At 37.1% G+C, this 20,880-nt stretch overlaps 1 protein-coding gene across 3 annotated transcripts in view; it reads left to right on the forward strand.

The window, feature by feature from the left end:
- Positions 1–20,880, forward strand: part of THSD7B (thrombospondin type 1 domain containing 7B) — a 795,232-nt gene that overhangs the window by 602,841 nt on the left and 171,511 nt on the right. For all 3 annotated transcript variants that reach the window (XM_070579625.1, XM_070579626.1, XM_070579627.1), the window contains exon 15: positions 7,854–8,032. In XM_070579625.1, coding sequence (XP_070435726.1) covers positions 7,854–8,032 — 179 coding nt within the window. The remainder of the gene's footprint in view (positions 1–7,853; positions 8,033–20,880) is intronic.

Below are 20,880 nucleotides of genomic sequence, written 5' to 3' on the forward strand. Positions count from 1 at the left end.
TCTTCATGTCCTTTCTTTTATCAAAATTATGCCATGCTTTACATGTTTTTTTTAAGTTAGGTCATGATATATTTAGAATTTCATTTTGGGACATTAATGTGGCAGCTAATCAGATATGGAATGGATTAGAAGAGATTGGAGACCTGGATCCAGTTAAGGGGCCTTTATAATAGTCCCCGTGAGAGAGTATCTGGCTTTGGCTGGTGACAGCCAACTTGGAAAGACAGAGATGGACTCAAACAGCAATTGATTTACTGATGCAATACAGAATCTCTTATTCCGTCAATGTTATCCTAGCCTTTAATTTATATGGAAATGATCTGGAATGAGAAATGGTACCCAAATTTGAAAATTATTTCCTATAACTCTGCTAAAATATCTTTATGGAATTATAGTCTCTGTCATTAACTAGCACTAAAAACAAGACAAGAAAAAAAACTTTTACCTTGCTATATTGCTTTCAGTAGTGGTAAAATATTAGTATGCCATTTATATTGTATGTTAATTTTTCCAGAAACTTCTACTTATTATATTTTTTGACCTTAGAGTATTAAAGGTAGTTAAAAAGGACAAGTATTATTACATTTTTATTTTTACATGAGGAAACTGAACTGTTGAGATTTAATATTTTACTCCAGATCATATAAGATTAGACCTTGATTTATAATCCATATCACCAGTCCTTTTTTAAATAATAAATTATAAATTTTCCTGAAATATACATCCATAGGCTCAACTTTTGCAAAGTCACATTCTCATTTGATGGTGCTGCCATCAGACTGCTAACTGCTAATATAGCTTAATGTTATTTTCTCAGGACGTTATATATCAATTCTCAAAATACTCTAAATATTTGTTCCATGGGGCTTTTTACTTCATCTTCTGAAGATACTCCATCAGGATGAGATAGGTTATGGTATAGTAACAAATGAAACAGACAACTTCAAGATCTCAGTGATTGAAAGCCACAAAGATCATTCACTACCCGTGTCCATCTTGGGTCCGCTGAGGGCTCTGCTCCAGGACCGTGGTTGATGGAGCAGCCACTATACAGAACATTTCTGGTCCCTGTGGCATAGAGAAAGAAAGGGTGCGTCAAATTATATCGGGCTCTTAAACCTTCCACCTAGAAGTGGCATGCTTCACTTCTGCTCACGTTTCATTGGCTAAAGCAAATTATAAGATTTTACCAAACTTAAGGGGCAGGGAAGTGCAGTCATACCACATGTCCAGGAGCAGAACCTCAAATATTTAGGGTATAGCCCTGAGGAATACAAGACATGCTCTGAGATCAGCTTTCAGAGCTTTTAAAGGAAATGTAAAGTAGAGAAGGTTTGGTATAATTTGAGATTTTCTTAGGGCGAGGAGATGTAATGAGAGGATGTCATACAGGCTCTCGAAGCCACAGTTCTAAGAATTACTCAGTAATATTGGCTTGTCAACGTCTGTGTATCTTTGTAGTGTTTCAAATGCCAAGTTTATTATGTGGTTGAAGCATTCAGTCACTTTAATTTTAACAGCACTTATTTGCAGTCATCATAGAAACCGCTTTAGTACACAGAGTCCTAATTGAGCAGTTCAGGTTGTTCTGTGGCTAGTGTTTCATTTCTTTCTAATATCCTCAATATCTTCTAAGAGAAAAACATCTCTTGTCTGCCTGGAGGAACCTGGCACAAGGTTATTAATGCTGAAACTCTGTCTATATGAACAACTGGAGACACCATCTTGATTAAATTGCCTGGACAACTCAATTTAAAACATCAGTTCTTTATATGATTTGGTTGATTGATTAAATTGACACTGATACATTTCGTTATAGTGAGTGAACCGGATAAGCAATTAGTCAAAAACCTGTGTCTACCACAAGTCATGTCATTAATATTTTCACATGAATTACTTAGAAACTTGAAGCCAGAATCCATTTGTTACCTCAAATTGACATATAATTTGTATATGTTATTTGTATTATATAATTTAAGTAGTTGATTATACTCTATGTTTTTTGCTCATTTATAAGACTAATCTCTTCCAAAATATGAATTTCTTCAGGGGCAGGGTTGATTTTCTACTTTGTCATTCTAGCACTAAAGAGAACATTCTGGAGCCATAATAACTTTTCTACTTGATAGTGAGCTGGGTATCCTAGTCAAGTCCAGGTTTGAGTTCCCTTTGTATTCTGACCAGTCTATAAAATGAAGCTTTTTGCCTAGATTACCTTAAATAGCTCATCTGCATCTAAAATAAAGTACACCAGTAAATTCTATTTTTAATTAAGGCAACTGCTTGACACTTAGAGAATTTTTTTCTGGTAGATATAATAAAATTTAATAAATAATTATGTTATGAAATATTTGAGTTTTAAGCAATCTAGGAAAACTTATTTAGTATTTGTCAATGTGATTATTTGAACTTTGTGTAACTTCTAAATCAGCTATAATTCATGTATCTGATTAGGTTGTGGGTTCAAATAAGATACTTTATTATTTGCAATACTATAATCATGTGGTAATGTTTAACATTAGAGAGTTTACGCTGATGGGTTTTTATATATGTAATAAAGATGTTTTCAAAAACTTTCTTTTAATAACTCAAAATTTAAAAAAGAAGAGAATGATAGTTTAGATGCTTTCCAGCTCTCCTCTCTCAGGCCCCACAGAGCCCTAACCAAGGTTGAAACCACTTTTGAAAGAATGTAGCTGGTATTCATGAGGAGTATTCCTAGGCCAAAATATAAATTCCCCAAAGCAAGCTGGCAACCTTATTGAGTGTGATCTACATTTCCACACACTAATGGATTGAGATTTAAAAAAAAATGTTTCATACTGTCAGTTATTCCCTTGAGAACACTGGCAAAGTATTAATCTAATTCTTCAAACTATCTTTCTTGCAACAGTGTCAAAACATCTGCCCCTATTTCTTCCCCTCCTCTCCTAAGCAAATATCTACTCTAAACTTCTCTGACTTAAGTCATCAGATACTTTTAAGGATGGTGCAGTACTAGATAAATAGTAGTAACAAAATGTACAAATTAAAACAGTAAATCTTTAAATATTGAGAAATGAAGACATGATATCATTTTAACTCACAAGATTCTCCCAGGTCTTCACTTTGAAGTGAGAAAGAGATAATGTTTATCTTTTCCCTGTCTTATTTTTCGTATTGTGTTTTCATTATTTTAGCAAAATGTCAGTAAGTAGAGCATGCACCGTCTAGTAGGATGTCTGCCATTGTTTTACACAGTAGAAAAATATAAGTAAATTAATCTAGGTTATTTCTTCAAGCTTAATTTCATCAATATTTTCTTCCTTCATGTCCTCCAAAACAAGATCTTATCGTGGGAGAAATGTGTTAGTGTTTAAATGATGGAGAAAAATAATATACGGCAGGTAATTTTCTAGAAAGTAGTTTTATCAATGAGACTGGCTTATTCAGAGAGTTACGTTTTCTCTCCATCCATTGCTCTAACCTACAAAGCAATATTTGGGGGTTAGTAATATAGATTGAAAGGCATTCCAGGTCCCTGGGCTTCAGCCCTAATGCATATAAGTCATTAAATAAATTCCTCCAGTTTAACATAAATAGAGATACCATTACGAATCCTATTCAGTTATCTCTATCTAGAAGATCAGCAGATACTTTTCGAGCACTTACTATATATATGGTTTACAAAATCATAATGTTGGGCGTATGCTCTATTAATAATTCTGTAATGACTATTTCATACCTAACTTCATATGCATACAGATAACCAAAATAGAACATCAAAGCATCCCCAGGCCAAGTAATATGATGGTCTAAGCAATGTATTCTGCATATAAATTATAGTGTAAAATATTTTTGGTAGAAAAACTGCTTCTTTCATAGCAACTGAAGTTAGATTTATGAATGTTGCCAGTGAAGCTATGCTGTGGTATATTTTATGTAAATGAGTTTTAGAAACATTAGGAAAATTTCCATAGTCGGAATTGGTGTTCTCATCTGGCAGGTTAACCTTGTAGGTAGTGACAACTTGATCATATTCTGTTGCCAAAAATTGTAAGTATTAAGTATGTGAGTAAAACTAATCCTTTCAATTATGAGATATGTATGAGAATATGCAATTGTTAATGGTTCTCACTCAGGGCGTTCCTTTGGGGTATACTCTAGCGTGAAAATAACTTTCCTGAAAAATAAATGTCACTGTTGCCTAGTCCTGTTGAATTTCAAAATTATTTTATACTCATTGAATTTATGACCTTGACTTTCATAGAGATCCTCTGGGTTTACATGTTATCATGGGGAACAAAAAGAAAAGTATTGCTAGAAGCTCTCTAATTAAAATCCTTAATATGCAGGTATAGATGAAAATGATTTAAAATCTCTTTGAATTAAAAGGGCATCTAATTCAAAATCTTCTTTAAGATAGGATCTATATAGGCATTCAAACATTTAAGTTATTTATATGAAGTTTTCTGGAATTTCATATTTGAGGCATGCATGCCATGAGAGTTACTTCCACTTAATTACTAGTCCTGTTTTTTTATTCAGTAGTGAATGGAATCGTTTTGCGACTCAATTTCTCTGTAAAATTAAGTAATGCCTGTGGCCCCTATTTAATCCTATATTTACCATTTATTATGTACCTAATAATGAATTGGTGATCAAAGCTCCTTAGAAAGGACTGTAGAATTACAATTATGTTAAACAATAGAGAATTAGTCTTTTAACAACCTCAAATGGAGCATTTTTTTTTCAAGTGCAGAAGGACCCTTCCTGATGACTCTTATATGTTTTGTGTACTTTCTCTTGTTGATGAATATCATTTGGGGAATATAAAGTCATTCTAATATTATCTAAGAGAAATATCAGTATAAAATAAATGTATATAATACAAACATACTGAGAGAGAGAAAGGAAATGCAATCAACAAAACAAGGTCCTGAAAGAGTTTGGAGAGAGATCAAGTGGTGAAAATGTACCTAATATAGGAAAATAGATGGCTTTTCCATTGGAACATGAAGAGAGAAGAAAAAAGATGGCAATGCATACAGATATATTCATAGGAAATTGAAGGAGTTCTTATTCATTTCTTTCTATTTTGGGGAGGGGAAAGTGGAAGTGAGGTCTTAAAAGTTTGAAAACAGGTGGAGAAGGTTTGGAAAAGCTGTGATGTGGAATGGGAGTGAGAAGGAAACTCAGAAAGAATCACCAAGAAGTGTGAGAACCTGGTTGACGACAGAGACTACACATTGAAGTGTCACAGTGTGGTATTAACATTTTCTTCATCTCTGCTTGGTAGTCCAGTGTTAAGCACAGAGTAGAAAACAGCTGGACCAGTCTAGCTCTGACATTTTACCAGACTGGCATATGGCAGAAGAACGATAGGGCTGGGTGGTCAGCCATATTGGCAAGAGAGTGGTTGCAGTGATGAACCAGGAGGGCTAAAGTGGTTAGAGAAAGCAGAGTTTTTGCAGGAGGAAAGGCATGAATATTATGGGAGAAGATGGAGTAGTCTGTATGGACATATTTCAAGATATATGAGAGGGAAGGGCAGGGAGAAAACAAGTTAGGGAGGTGGTTCTCAGACTTGACTGCACATTAGAATCCCCTGGGGATGTTTGAAAACTATCGATGCCTAGCTCTTGTCCTCTGAGATTCTGCTCGAATTGCTCTGCAGATTTTCCTGAACATCAGGAATATATTTTACAGCCAAGTTTGAAAACCTTTGTTTAGAACCTTTTATAAAGAATCTTACAGTTTTTACAAAGCGGTTGGCACTTTATTTTTAAGGCGGTGGAGAATCAGCAAAGGTTTTAAAAGGAGGAGTAGCACAAGTTATGAATTTTAGAAAATTAACTTTTTCCTCAGAGTGACTGACCCATACCAAAAGGGAATGATTAGGAAAGAGGGAAATGACTGGAGAGAATTTTGCAGTATTCTGGGCCAGAAACAGTGACATCTTGAACCAGGGACTGACAAAGGAATTGTAGAGTAGGGGACATATTTGTGATGTTTCAATATAGGAACTTATTGTACCTATTAATTATGTGTAAAAGATGGAGGAAGGTCTAAGATAACTGTGAGATTTTTATTGTGGATAATCTGATAATTTTCAACTGCTGCATAACAAATTACCACCAATTTAGCAGCTCAAAATGTTTATTATCTCACAGTTTCCATGAGTCAGGAGTATAGGGCTGGCTTCTCTAGATTCTCTGTTTAACAGTCTCACCAGGATACAGTCAAGGTATGGGCCAAGGCTGAGGTCTCAGCAGAGACTTGACTGGGGAAAGCTCCTCTTCCAAGCTGCCTTGGAACTGTTGGCAGAATTCATCTCTACACACCCATAAAGTTAAGGCCCCTCTTTGCTTGCTGGCTGACAGTCAGGAGCTGCCATCATGTCCTAGAGGCTGTTTGCAGTCCCCTGCCAGGTGGCCACTCCATAGGCATTTCAAAGCATGCCTATTTGCTTCTTTGAGGTCAGCAGGAGAATCTCTTTCTCCACAAAAAGAATGTAGTCACTCTTTCAAGAGTTTTCCCCTGATTAAGTCAGACCCACCCAGGATAATCTCCCTTTTGATTAACTCAAAATCAGCTGATTTGGCATGTTAATTATATCTGTGAGTTCTTGTCCCCTTTGCCACATACCATAACCTAATCAAGGGAGTGATGTTCTATCATATTTACAAATCCAGCCCAGACTCAAGGGAAAGAGATTATACAGGCATGTACACCAGGGTACAGGAATCAGACATATTACAGTTATTTAAGATGAGGAATACAGGGGCCAGCCCAGTGGCATACTGCTTAAGTTCGCACGTTCCGCTTCTTGGTGGCCCGGGGTTCGCAGGTTTGGATCCCAGGTGCAGACATGGCACCACTTGGCAAGCCTTGCTGTGGTAGGTGTCCCACATATAAAGTAGAGGAAGATGGGCACGGATGTTAGCTCAGGGCCAGGCTTCCTCAGCAAAAGGAGGAGGATTGGCAGTAGTTAGCTCAGGGCTGAACTTCCTCAAAAAAAAAAAAAAAACAAAACAGATGAGGAATACAAGAGAATTAGAATGTTTTAGGAAGATATTTATGGTCTCAGTTTTTGACATGTTGAGTTTGGGGGTAATTGGGCATCCAACTGAGTGTATCAGTAGGTGGTATAGAACTCAGTAGAGAGATCAGAATTGGAAATACATATTTGGTCGTGATTGGTAGAGGTGATGGTTAAATAATGAGATCATCCAGAGAAAGAAGGTAGCAAGAAGTGAACCAAGGACAGGAACAAGACCGAATAAAGCTAGAACATATGCATCTGCACTTCAACCCATATCTCTTGATTCCGGTCCCATATCTCATTATACACCTTTCACTATCCTACTTTCTTCTTGCAATAATATCCTGCTCTCTCTAATTTGTGGTCCACTCTCCTCCCACCTCCACGTCACACTACCTGGAGGTGAGAATCAAGATCTTGCCCAGTGAAAGCCTTTCAGATCACAGCCACTAAGAAAGGTTGACTCTATTATGCTCCCTGTTCCCAGATGGTGAATTGTAAGACACAAAGCCCAGTGAGGGGAGATGGTGCCATCATTAGCCTTGAACTGCTTCATATCTTCTTATCCGAAAGCAGGACTAACCACACTTTTCCTTGCTCCTTCCATCCCAGAATTGCCTATGAAGTAAACAGATGGCACAAATTTGGAATGAAGATACAATCACACATGTCTCTCTCTTAAAACTTTGTTTATTTCAGTAGAAAATTATTGAAGCCACCGTGGGAACATTGTTGAGCAATCTGAGCTGTGATAGTGGAAACAGAAAGTAAATTTGTTAGTACCTTCTGACCAGAATTTCCTCCCTTCTCTTAAATCTCTTTCTTTCAGGTTATGTTCAAGAAGAATGCATCATCCCCTGTCCGTTTGATTGCAAGTTAAGCGACTGGTCTAGTTGGGGGTCTTGCAGTTCATCTTGTGGGATTGGAGTGAGAATTCGATCCAAATGGCTAAAAGAAAAACCTTACAATGGAGGTCGCCCGTGTCCCAAGTTGGATCTCAAGAATCAGGTAAAGTGCACAAAGCAAGAAATAAAATGCTAAAAAAAAATTATCCCTTTCATTATTTCTTGTTGGAATTGAAGTCATTATCTTGTTACAAGTAGCTCATTAAAAGTCATCACAAGTTCAAAAGAGGAGCTAAGAGGACAGAAATTAATATAATGGAATTAGTAATAGAAGCCTTGTCCACTCCTCGGTAATGCTGAGACCACTTTGGTATTGTTAGAAATAATAATGCTATAGAAATTAAATCTAGTTGATTTTTAAATAATCTCGAAGTATAATTTGATTAATCATGATATTATGAAGGTGGTGTGCCTGTGTGCATATATATACACACATACACATGTATATACTTAATAATGCTGGGAGAATGTCAATGACTTTATGGCGATAAATATAATTAGTGGCCTCATCAATATGCGCCAAAGGTGTATTCTCATTTTTCCTTCACCTCACTCCTCATCCTCGGTTTCTTTGTTCTCAGTCTTGCCGGTGTTTCCAGAGCTCTTCATGTCTCTTCTGAGCTAGTTCTCTACATTTCCCCAAAAGTCAAAGCTGTTTTCGTAAATGGAACCTCGAAGGATAGTCTTCCATACAGATGTCTAATAAAACTGCCATCCTCAGCATTCTTAATTATATTGGAATATTCTTATTGAATGATGTGTCTAATACTACTTGTATTTAGGTATCATTTGTCAATTCAGGACCAATATCTCTAGCTATTTTTTTCCTAAGTTTTGATAAAAGACACATAACTCACTGAAAATGAAAAATTGTCATTCCAGCAAAAAATATTTATGTTCTGAGACAGGGCAGAGTATTATGCTAGTCTTGTTTTTTAAGGTTATGTTGTAAAATAATGACCATAATTTCTTCACTCAAAGCATCTGTAAAGCTATTGTGGAAAACAAGGCAGAGGATCATAAAAGCAACAAAAAAGTTGCCAGAAAAACACCTCCACAAGTACAGTAGTTAGGTGAAGGGAAGAGCAAGATATGATTAATGAAAACAAGAGGGAAGTAATTAGAGCAGAGAGAGTCTGGGAGATAAGCCTTACTCCAGTACAAAGAAAGGAATAAAACAGGTGTATGGTCAGGAGGAAGACTTTCAAGTGAATACTTTGTATGAGGATGATTTGACCCTCCCCAGGGAATTTTTCAGGCCTTTAAAATGGAAAATAACTGCTAAGCATCTGTAGTTATAAATAATGTATGACAATTCTTACATCTTCTCCTCAAACTATCAATGAAAGCTAAGCCTTTATAACACTAGTGTTAAACACTAATTTTAGTATGCTAATTTTATGAACTAGGGAATTATCAAGAGAATAAAGGACTTCATTTGAACATAGACTTTAAGACTATACTCTCAGTGTGCAAAGGCAAATGTATAGAAATGTGTCTATCAAATTTGAGAGTTTGAATAAGATAAAGGTATATGTAAGCCTGTTATAACTCAATGGAAACTTGTTCTAAACACTTAACTGACATGTAAAACTTGTTACCTTAAGAAGTAGTACAAGCTAAAAACTAAGCCCAAGTTCGAGGATAATTTAGATAAATTCCATGGTGAACATTAAGTGAGGGTGGGCCTGTCTGCAGGCGGTCTCTCTAACTTTTGAGTTCAGGAAGGGAATTGTAGCATTCCAAAGACATTTGTTTGTTGTGATGCTCAGAAATGAATCCTAGGATTTAATGATCAGAAATAAATTTAGTACAGAGTATATTCTGATATGAAGAGATCTCAGATCTCTAGCATGTATGTGGCTTAATTAAACTTGAATCAAAAAACTTCACCGCAATGCATACTTTATATTTTAATGTAAGTTAATTGATCAGGGCAATAAATAATAAACCCTTCCTCTCACCTGTAAGTCTGTGAAGGACAAGGTAAATACTGTTGTGAAAAATCCTAAATTTAAAAGAAATTCTCCTCAGAGCAATTGGCTTTTCTAAAGCAAGCACGTGTTTACTTGTAAGTATATTTGTGGAAGGCTATCTGTGGTGACTTCATTATATATTCGCTCTCATATAGAATTCCCTTTTTGTGTGTGTGATGTTATACACAGAAATTTGTTTGAAGGTGTCCATATTTTCTTAATTCACCTGAAAATAAATTGAGTTGTCAGGAATTTTCATTATTTAGGAAATATTCCCCAGCTTCTATTATTTATGGCAATTCTTCTTTAGAAGAGACTGCTATTTGTTTCTCTAAGCTGGAAGTATGATCTAGTTAGAGGTACACCCACTGTGGCTCTTTTGCAAAGTTCGATTTTATCACTGGCCTTAGGTTATTTGTCTCCTTTCCAATTGGTTTTTAGGTTTAGATTTATTTTCCTATTTTTGGAACCACATTAATACTCTATCATCCATTCACCCATAAGTTAGAGCTTTAAAAAAAAATATAACCAAATTATAGCAGTAAGAGACGCACATATCTTTAGTCCCTGTGCATGAGGAAAATTCAGTATATGTCAGATTGAGCCTAACGTACTGTTCGTTAAAAAAAATATTGAACTTCCTTATGCGTCTATATATGTTATGCATAGGCCTATGTAAATATTAGCATAGCTGCACATGCTTGTTCACTCTCCTTCATCTCTCTTTAGATCATAAGGTCTTTTTGATGGCAAGGGCTGTCTTTCTACTGTTGTGACTCGTTCCAGCCCACACTACACCATCTTGCAGGTTGTCAAATTATATTCATGGAACGCTTCATTTGAAAAGAAACCTTCTCTCTGGATGCCTGGGTGGCTAGTTCCCTAGGAAAAAAATAATTATTAGAACTTTAGTCTCTTATGCTGTGATTTGTCATTCAAATTCTCAAAAACATGAGCTCTTCTGGAAGAAAGAAATAAGAACTTCCAAACTATTATTGCCCAAAGAGTCTTTCAAGATTTGCCTGAAAAATCCTGGGTGTTTGGATCCCCGTTGAAATCTAACTCAGTGATATAAATAGAAAGGTTGGTATTATGTACACAAGCTCATAAAGTGTTCTGAATCTGTTAGTGAAATCAATATTTATAATGTCTCATAAAAAGCCTCCCTTTTAAACCAGAACCTATCAACATGATAGCTCTTTCTCTAGAAGTGCTGAAGTGACAGCAATATTTGAGTGGCTTTCTGCTAAGAATATTTGTGATGCTAAATAGCTCAGGCATGCAGCATACCCAAAGCTCTTATCTGGGTGGAAAACTTCTAAATAGTTTACTGGATTATCAGGTCAGTTGGCTGATGCCCTTGACTCTGCTGTGCATAATACAATACATATTTTAATTTTTAGTCTATAATGTGTTGAGTGGATTTAAGTGCACTTTTACTGTATATTTTTTATTTTGAAATTCTGCTTAATAGGAGATTGAATATGGGGCATTAAACCTCCATTGGTCTTAACATTTTCCTTTATGAGTTATACAACTCAAGACAAGCAAGTTCCAGGAAATTATATTTTGTTTATAAGTTGCAAATCCGTGTTCACAGTGTGTTTGAATAAAAATCTTACATTGAGATTCATTACCTATACTTTTTTAAATGTATGCTGTCTATTTAAATACATTTTTGAAAGAGCTTTTGTTATGTTTGCAACTGAATGTGAGGATATAAATTAAATATGTGCATTTCCAGAAACAATTGCTATTTTAAAGATGTGCCTTCTACCCAAAGAGAAGTGGTCTAAATTTGGAAATGATGAGTATAATGCATTTTATTTTTCATAGCAGAGTAATAATGTTTTAAAGAAGACTTTCTTTCCAAAGATATATACAGATATATTTTAGCATAAACGTTTCTTCCTTAGAAAAAGACTTTTGGATGAGAAAATGTTTCTATGGAGAAATAGCTTATGCTCATTTTAATACTGCTTCATTAATTATTAGCAGCATATTAGGATGTGGAAATAGGATAACTGTCATTCTATCTGAATGTTTGTTTACCCAGAAAAATATGGCTCCACTTAAGGTTTAATTTGATTTAACCAATTTTGGCCTCTCGCTTCTTTTCGACCACCCCGACTCCCTCATCCTAACCTAGTCCAGATCATTCTTGGCAGAGTCCGCTCACTTTGGACTTAGTACTTTGGCAGGAGCCCCAGACTGTAATGAGCAAGAAGGCATCTCGAGCATTAATATGGAAGGCAGCCCAAGCTTATCCATGATTAAGTACATTCAGCTGTACTGTTCTTGCATGGGGCAGTGGGGGTGTTTGCACCTTTGATAAGAACTTGCTTTAAGTATGAAACATCATATGTCATAGAATTAAGGGATGCAGAGTGATTTATTCCTCAGGGTTATTTGGGAGGATTTAACAGAGACAAAAACATTTCACCTCTCCCCAACACAGTAGGTATTATACCACAGCCCAGGTACACCGCACCCCATCTCAGAGGCAGCATGAAATGCCTCCTCAGGGCTAGTATTCTTCCATTTGTATCCTTTATGCCTGTCTGCCAACCCAAGTTCCATGCTCTCAAGTGACATTGCACTAATTGAACTGCGTAGAGCTCGGAGGAGAGGCAATTTTTCTTTTTTCTTCTTGCCCTGTCACCATCACCAAGAAAAATTGTTTTTTCTTCTCAAGAAATTCCTCTTCCCACCACATTTGCGTCCGCACATACCCTACTCTTGATCATTCTAAAGTAATACCCCTCAGGCTTGTTAAAATCTTTTGAAACTTTGATCATTTTTCTCGAGAGCTGCCAGAATCACTCGTGAGAAGCAATTTTCCTATACTTGATGTCCACTCTGTCTTGCATTTTACTGTGTTTTTAACACTGAGTATTGCTAATCTGCATGTATTCAAACTCACTTTTAGTTTTTATTCAAGATGTTGCTATGTACCTCTAGGATGTTTCCTACTAGGCTGCCTGGGCAAATGTCCGTACTGCTGTCCCTAGCACAGTTTTCGGGATTAGCTGGGGACAGCTGTCAAATTGTAAAGCAGGCCAATTTTGTCAGATTTTGTCTCTGGAAATCTTTCAACATGCCCCCATTCTTCGTATTATCACTAGCCCCTTAATTCCTGCAATATTATATTATATAACATCAGCTTCAACAGGAAATCGCATCATCTATGTTTGCAATTTTGCAAAACTGTTGTCTTAACCAAATACTTCAAGTACAAGTTCTCAAGTTCTTTTCTAGAAAAGATATTGGCAGAACTACTTTTCATGCCTTTCCTGAATCATCCTGTCATTGAAGCTTTAAATACAGAATGGAAACTTTCCTCCTCCCTTGAGGAATTGAAGGAGTATAGATCGGACTTTAACCACAGGCATTTAGTTATACTAAACATGCTCGTTAGGAAATTCAACCGTGAACTGAGAGTGTAGCACCTTCTAAAATGTAAATAAATAAGTAACTTGCTTAAGATCTATTTAAAAATAAGATTCTAGATGGCATACGAATTCTACAGTTCTTTCTGTTTTATTGAGATATAACTGACATGTAACATGGTGTTTAAGATATACAATGTATTGATTTGATACATTTATATATTGCAATATGATTACCACTATAGATTAGCCAACACATCTCTCATGTCACATAGTCCTCGTTTCCTTTTGGTGATGAGAATAATTAAGAGAAGGTTATTGTACAATATTGTTGACTATAATCACTTTGCTGTGCATTAGATCTCCAGGACTTATTTATCTACTAGGTGCAAATTTGTACCCTTTGGATTTTTCAAGCTTTATCCCAATACTAAATTATCAGAAAGCAAGTTATGTAGATCTGACTAGATCCTGTGATAGATTGTTGCAGAAAAGCATTTGTTGAATTTATTTTTTTCTACATAACTTGAGTCAAGAAAAAAATAGTCTCTCTTAGAAGCTTATCTAAATCTTTTGAAATCCAGAGTTTATTGTTTCATAACCTTCACTGATCATAAGAATAGAAAAATCACTGTGGATGGGGGGGCGGGCTGGAAGTTTGGTATAAAAACAGTTTCCCAGGCTGCTGCTCTGGAGCCTGTGGTCAGGACAGTTATAGTGGATCCTGGAATGTGCATTTGTTGACAAAGATTTGTTTTTGCTGGTTCTTCTGAATAGGCAAGTTGCTGAACACTGCCAGAATTGAGATTCTTGGCACTGAGGGTACCGTTTCTGCTGAGTTCATCTCTGCAAAAGATTTTCTCTGCAGTTGACTTAGCCTGCCCTTCTTAATCTAAACAAGGAACACAACTACTATTTGTTTGCTAATCAAAGCAAATCTGAGAGGACCCTCCCGTTGTACAGAAGAGGAGACTAAGGCTTAGAGGGATGTAATTACTTGCCCAGCTTCACCCACTGAGCGTATAGAAGGGGTTAAGAGTCAATCAGATCTAAGTTCAGCGCTGACCTGCTATCTACTAGCTGTGGAAACGAGACAATTATTTAACCTTTGAGTCTCAATTTCATAATCTGTCAAATGGGTATAACAATGACGACTATCTCGTAAGATTGTTGTATTAATTAATATAAGATGAAAATAAATATAATCTTCGTACATCATTGTTTGATATATAGGAAGTGCTTAGAGTCGATATATGTTAGGTAGGATTATTTTTCCTCAGTCTCTAGCACATGATTTCTGTTTGCAACTCAGTTTGCTTTCACCTGTACCATATTGCCTTTTAGAACGAAGTCATGTAGGTTGCTTCTCTTTTTACATTTAGCTACTGGAACATTTTGAAGTCAAATATTTGGTTGTAGTAACTCAGCTTAGATGCATAGTAAAAGCTACTGTCATTTGCTTCCTGTATGGGAAGACTTTTATTTTATTCCCAAATATCTTATTCAGCATTGCATTTTTTTTCTAGTGGTAAAAAAGGAATATAACTTTTTACATATTTGTAACTAGTTTCCTATGAAGTTGTAATTCTTTGGATTTTTTTTGTATGAACATTTTTATTAAGGAATATAACAGAAAGATACACAAATCATCCTGGGTAGAGCTCTATGAATTTTCACAAAGTGAACCTTGGCATTCAGTTAGCACCCACGTCAAGAAATAATATGTCATCAACATCTCAGGTGCCCCTCTCTGTGCTCCACCTCCTTCGCTACCACCTTCCTCTCACCAAATAGAACTATTATTCAGACTTCTAACACTATAAATATTTTATCGTTTAAAAAACCTTACATAAATGGATTTCACACTATGTACTTTTTTGTGTCCGCCTTTTCCTCAGCATTACATTTGTGACATTTATCCATCTTGTGATGTATAGCAATATTTTGTTCATTTTCATTGCTTTATGTTATATTTTGTGTATATCCCATTATTTTATTGTATTTACCACATTTTATCCATTTTTAATGTTGAAGGATGGGTATTTGGGTTGTTTCCAGTTTGGGGCTATTAAAAATGACACTTCTGTGACCATTCTTGTCTATGTCTTTTGGTGCTCACGTGTGTGCATTTCTGCTGGGTACATACCTAAGAGCAGGATTCCTAGGTTATAAGATATGCATATATGCAACTTCAGTAGATAATAGGCATTTCATTTTAAATTACTAAACAGATCTTACTAAATATAGACAGTACATAATTCCAGTTAAGTTGAAGTATGACCTGTCAGACACCATGAAAAGAGGCGTGAAAGCCATATGGATGTGTTAACTGTTCATCTCAGCAATTCTCATATCACAGTATCTCAGATACTACTGTCAACTCCCAAGTGATAGCTCTCTTCCCGAAGAGAACAGGTGCATGAGCACTATCTTTTTGCTGATTCTGCTCACCTCTCTCCTACCAACCCTCATAACCATCATATTTCCTCTGCCTCTAATCTCCCTTCCTCCCTCCACTCTAGTCCTCATACAGTAGCCTCAGTGAACTGTCTAAATCACAAATCTGGTCATACATAAAATCTTTCACAGGTCTCTTGTTACCTTCGGGATGAAATACAAACTACATGATTCCGTTTATAAGACATTTCATGATCTGGCTCCAACCGTGTTTCTCTGAGCTCAGAGTCATGTTCAAATTAGCAAGGCCCTGTGGCCAGGGAAGCTGCTGATGAGTCAGGAGGAAGGGGCCACTTCTTCCTATCTTCTCATCAGCCGTCATACAGGCTTTTTCATAAAGAATGAGAGCTTCATATTCTCAGGCTGATCATGTCTATCAATTGATTGATGTCTAATATGGCATCTTTTAATAGAATTGCCTTTCATTTTATGTCACCAAACATTCTTTAATGAAAATAGATATTTGGATTTACATGATTGCCCTTTCTCTGGAAGCTGCTCATCAAATTCCCTCTACATTGGATTAAAATCATGCTCTACTGCCATTTAGATATTGACTGCCACAGGAAGATGGGAGTTGTGGCTTGCTTTCTTGAAAAGAAATCTCTTTGTCTTAGAGGACAACATAAGGGACACTGTTCTTATCACCTGTGCTGAAAGTAGGTATGGAACCAATTGCAAAATTCGCCTCCAAAGAATGTTCCCAAAGAGAAGACGGGTTGTCCAAAGCCATCTTCCATCCTAATGGACAACAGTCTTGTCACTCTTAGAACTGAAGGTAAATTAATTTGAGTAGTGATATTAGGAAAGAAGTTTGAATTGAGCTGACTTTCTAACATGCTGTATGTCAAATGGGGGCCAGCAGAGACCATGTGTCATAAATCAGAATGGCAATAACACAGAGTAAAATTGCTGTTGCTTTTCTCTGTTTGGGGAGCAAAGGAACACAATGGTGTTGTATTCATCATTGGTCCAAAATCTTATATTTTGTTCATTTAAAAGGGCATTTGATACTTGCATAAGTGTATTTTTTATATTTCTAAAGCTTTGGATTTAAATCCAAAGATTATAAATCCTATCTGACCACTTGTTTAATACTATATTCTGCCTTCCCTACACCTCCACTCCTCCCATTTACCCTACCTTGGTTCTCCTTTTCCGACTATACGATTTCCTCATTTATTTTTCATTTTACTCTTTGGCTATCTCTCCCCACCACCCCCAAGATAGGTATACTACCCAGTTCCTGATGAGCGCCTTGAAAGTGGATAACGGTGTTGTCTTAGGTTGGGTTCTTCCAGATGCAGAGCCTGAGACAGAATTGGAGAACAAGAATTGTTTATCACCTGTGGAGAACACCATTAAGAAAGTGAATAAGAAGTGCTACAAAGAAGGGAAGAAACCAATAAAAGCCAGGTACCATAGTGGCCTTTGGAGCTTAAGCTTGTAGGGAACTCTGCAAAACTGTGCAGAACACATGCCCAAGATTTGTCAGACCTGAAGGGCCAGGGAAGTAGGATATTCATAGGGAAGTTTCTGAGAGTCTCTGGTTAAGGGGAATGCTAAGTCTATGCACTTTGGGCTAAGCATAGGCAGGCTTCCTCTGTTCTGGAAAAGGCTTACGGGCACAAAGATACAGATACTGGCAGTTGTAATTTGGCCAGAGCACAGTGAAAGGTTGCTACTGATATTAACCTGGAGGGATATTATACTGGATTTAAAGTACCTGGAACCATTGAAGTTGCTCAATTGGTAATTTTTTACCAGGGGTAGTATGATTTCTGTGTTGTCCATGTGATAACCAGAAGTCCACTTTTTTCCAATAAAAACATAGTTCACTACAGCCCAGTGGTCAGTTAGAGGTGTATTTTGAGTAGTTTGCATCTGGGATAAAATAGATTTATAATCATCTGGCTGCGTAGTCTCATCTGGTCTGCCCTGAAATTGGTTGCATGCCCTTTGTGGACGTTGGACCAAGGTGATGGGAAAGAGTAAATCTGGTACAGAGACCAAGCTTCGCCCCAATTCGTGAGATAGAAATAAGATCATTCAAAGGGCTTCAGAGCAACCCTATGTATATCTTCTTTTTTCCCTTTAGGAGCTGTGCAGAATATTGTGTCCTTTTCTCTATGACTGCTACCAAGTACAGTTTTCTTTTCCTAGAAGTAGGTGTAAGCAGGAGGCAGAGTAGGGTGGGACTTGCATGTGAGACTTGTGGGTGGCATTCTCCAGGCATGAAAGAAGAGTATCTGACCGAACATAACTGAGATGTTCCAGGACAGTCGTATGTTAGAATAATAGACAGTTCAAGTTAGGAAGAAACCTAAACGTATCTAATCTACTATTTCTCAATTATGACTGCACATTAGTTTATTCAAGAAGCTTGATATTCCTGCTTCCCCACCCAAGCCAATTAAATCATAATTTATGCTGGTGGGATACAACTGTGTTTTTAAAAATCCCCAGGTGATTCTATTGTGCATCCAGGACTGAGAACTACTGTCTAATGTAATGCCATCATCTTGCAAATGAGGTAACCAGCGCTCAGGCAGGTGACTTGACACCCAATTATTGACTAGAACAGGGGCCGTTTCTCTCAGTCCATTGTTGTTCCTTCCTTCTTTGAACACCTCTTCCATCCAAATGAACCTAAGTGCAGTAAGAAGCATCGCTGACACGGATGTGCACTACATGCTCATTATTCTCTTAGGAAGACAAGTAAGGGGCATTCTAACCTCATCCTGCCACAATCCCTCTGACAGCGACTCTCCCTGTGCCGCTAAAGGCAAATGGTCTTTACTGTGAGCAAGTGAACTCTTTTGCGAGAGGATTTAACTGAAAATGTAACCTCCAACAACTGCCTTTTTCTGGGGCATGAGGGGACTTACCTGGTAGCTGTGCAGATACTCCTGATATGTAGAAAAACAAATACAAGGTATCCCATGGCCCCACGGTTTGGGGTGGTATGATGTGGTAGTAAATGTGCTTTGCTTTGCATCATTCGACAAATATTACACGTGTGTCCTTGTGCCAGGACATTGGGAGGAGACATATAGAAATGTAACACAGCAGGTAAAATGACATAAGCATATAATGTGGACAGGGACTTCTTAGCAACAGTAATTTGTTAATGAGCCCTGGTAGCTTTCAAAAAGAGAAGAGATAATGATAAAATGGAATTTTAAGGTACAGTCATTGCTCGGTATCCATTGGGGACTCGTTCCAGGAACCTCCGCAGATACCAAAATCTACGGATACACAAGTTCCTTATATAAAATGGCATTGTACAATAATACATGTAGTCGGCCCTCCATATCCTCAGGTTTGAATCCTTTGGATATGGCGGGCTGACTGTAATTGTAAATGTTTTGAAAGGCAACTTTAATTCAGTGAACCTACACCATTCATTCATTCTTTCATTCATTCAGCAAACACTGAGAATGAATGATGTACTACGAGGAGATATTGATGAAGCTCATTTCAATGCCACTGCTCAAGGAGTTTCCACTGAGAACTTGAATTCCTGGAAATTTGAGTGAGTGGTTGGGTACATTGAAAGTACACATGATAATGCTCTAGATGCTCGTGGCATCAGAACTGCTTTATCTTCTTCAAATATGCATGAAACCAGTTTGGGCTCCACAGCAAAATTGCCTTTCCTCACCTGTATTGGAAGATTTGCAACTAACAGGACCTTCAACCCCAGTTGACTGAAAAAATAAGGAAATACATTCTTCATGTAACAGGAAACCCAGTGGCAATGCAGGATCCAGATTTGGTTGGTTCTGTCGCTCAGCAATGTCACTGAGGACATCGTTTCCTTGAGTAGCTCTGCTTTCTTATCTTCAGTGTGGGTTTTATCCTCAGCTTGTTAGCAAGATAACTGCCATCAGTAGTTTCAGACATAGCAGTGACCAGAAGAATAAGAGTGTTTCTCTTTTGGGAATCTTAGGAACAATAACATTTCTTCAGAGCCTCCCCGGCTCCTCTAGAAGACTTCACCTCACAAGTCATGGACTCAAGTTGGATTTTGTGTCCATTTCCCAACTAATCACTGGAAGGACTCATGGGATGAACTTGATTAGCCCTAACAAGTACTTTTCAACCTTTTAAGCTTTGTGACACATATGAAAGTCTCTCTAATGTCCACCTGGCAAACAGGGATACGTGTTCAAATCTGCTTGCAGCAGGAGTAAATGGCCTGAGACCCTAGGCTATGTGGGATGGTAACGTCAATGTCTCAGGCACACCTGAAATTCACTATGAGATGCTGGTGTGATAGGGCAGTGCTTCTCAAACTTTAATGTGCATATGAATAATGTGACAGATCTTGCTAAAATGCAAATTCTGATTGAGTAAGTCTAGGGGAAAGGGGATAGAAATTGCAATCCTAACAAGCTCCCAGATGGTGGCAAAGCTGCTGGTCTGCAGATTAGACTTTGAGATGCTAATGCATACCAGTTTATGAGCTCTTTCCTAGACTAATCACCTGGGGTGAAATATGTGTTGGGTGAACAAAAATGTCTACTATATACTCGTAAGTTTACTCTCTTTTTGACATTTAATTTGATAAGAATATAACTTTAAGTAACAATTTGAGCCTTACATTGAGGTAGAAAAATTAAGTAATGTTTTTAATTGAATATCAAAAAATCTTTTTTACCTTAAGTAATACTTTCTCTATGAGGACATGAATTACCTTGACTGGGGCTCTTCTGTGACACTTCTCTTTTTGGCAAGGGCATCATTCCATTTTGCAATATTTTAGTGCCTTTCTCCATATGCTAAATAAGCAGACCTCAAATCAGAGAAACAATACGTTCAAACACCACATGTCTCTCCTTCTGTTTTCCCTGCCCTGTGTAGCGCATGCAACTGTTTCTCAGGTTTTTCACCAATAATTTAAAGGCATACTGGAATAATGCACATATTGGTGAGGGATCATAATAACACTAATGAAGGAAGCCAAGTCTAATATTTCCTTTGGATTCCTCCAGAATGTTTCAATTCAAGTTAAACCTTGTATAGACTATTCAACGTTGTGACGCCATTTGGTAATGCGAGTAACAATAGCAGATGGCAGAATACTAGAGCTGAATATCATTTTGTGTGAAAGTGAAATAAGAACC

The sequence above is a fragment of the Equus przewalskii genome, chromosome 17 (assembly GCF_037783145.1).
Source record: "Equus przewalskii isolate Varuska chromosome 17, EquPr2, whole genome shotgun sequence".
Lineage (NCBI taxonomy): Eukaryota > Metazoa > Chordata > Mammalia > Perissodactyla > Equidae > Equus > Equus przewalskii.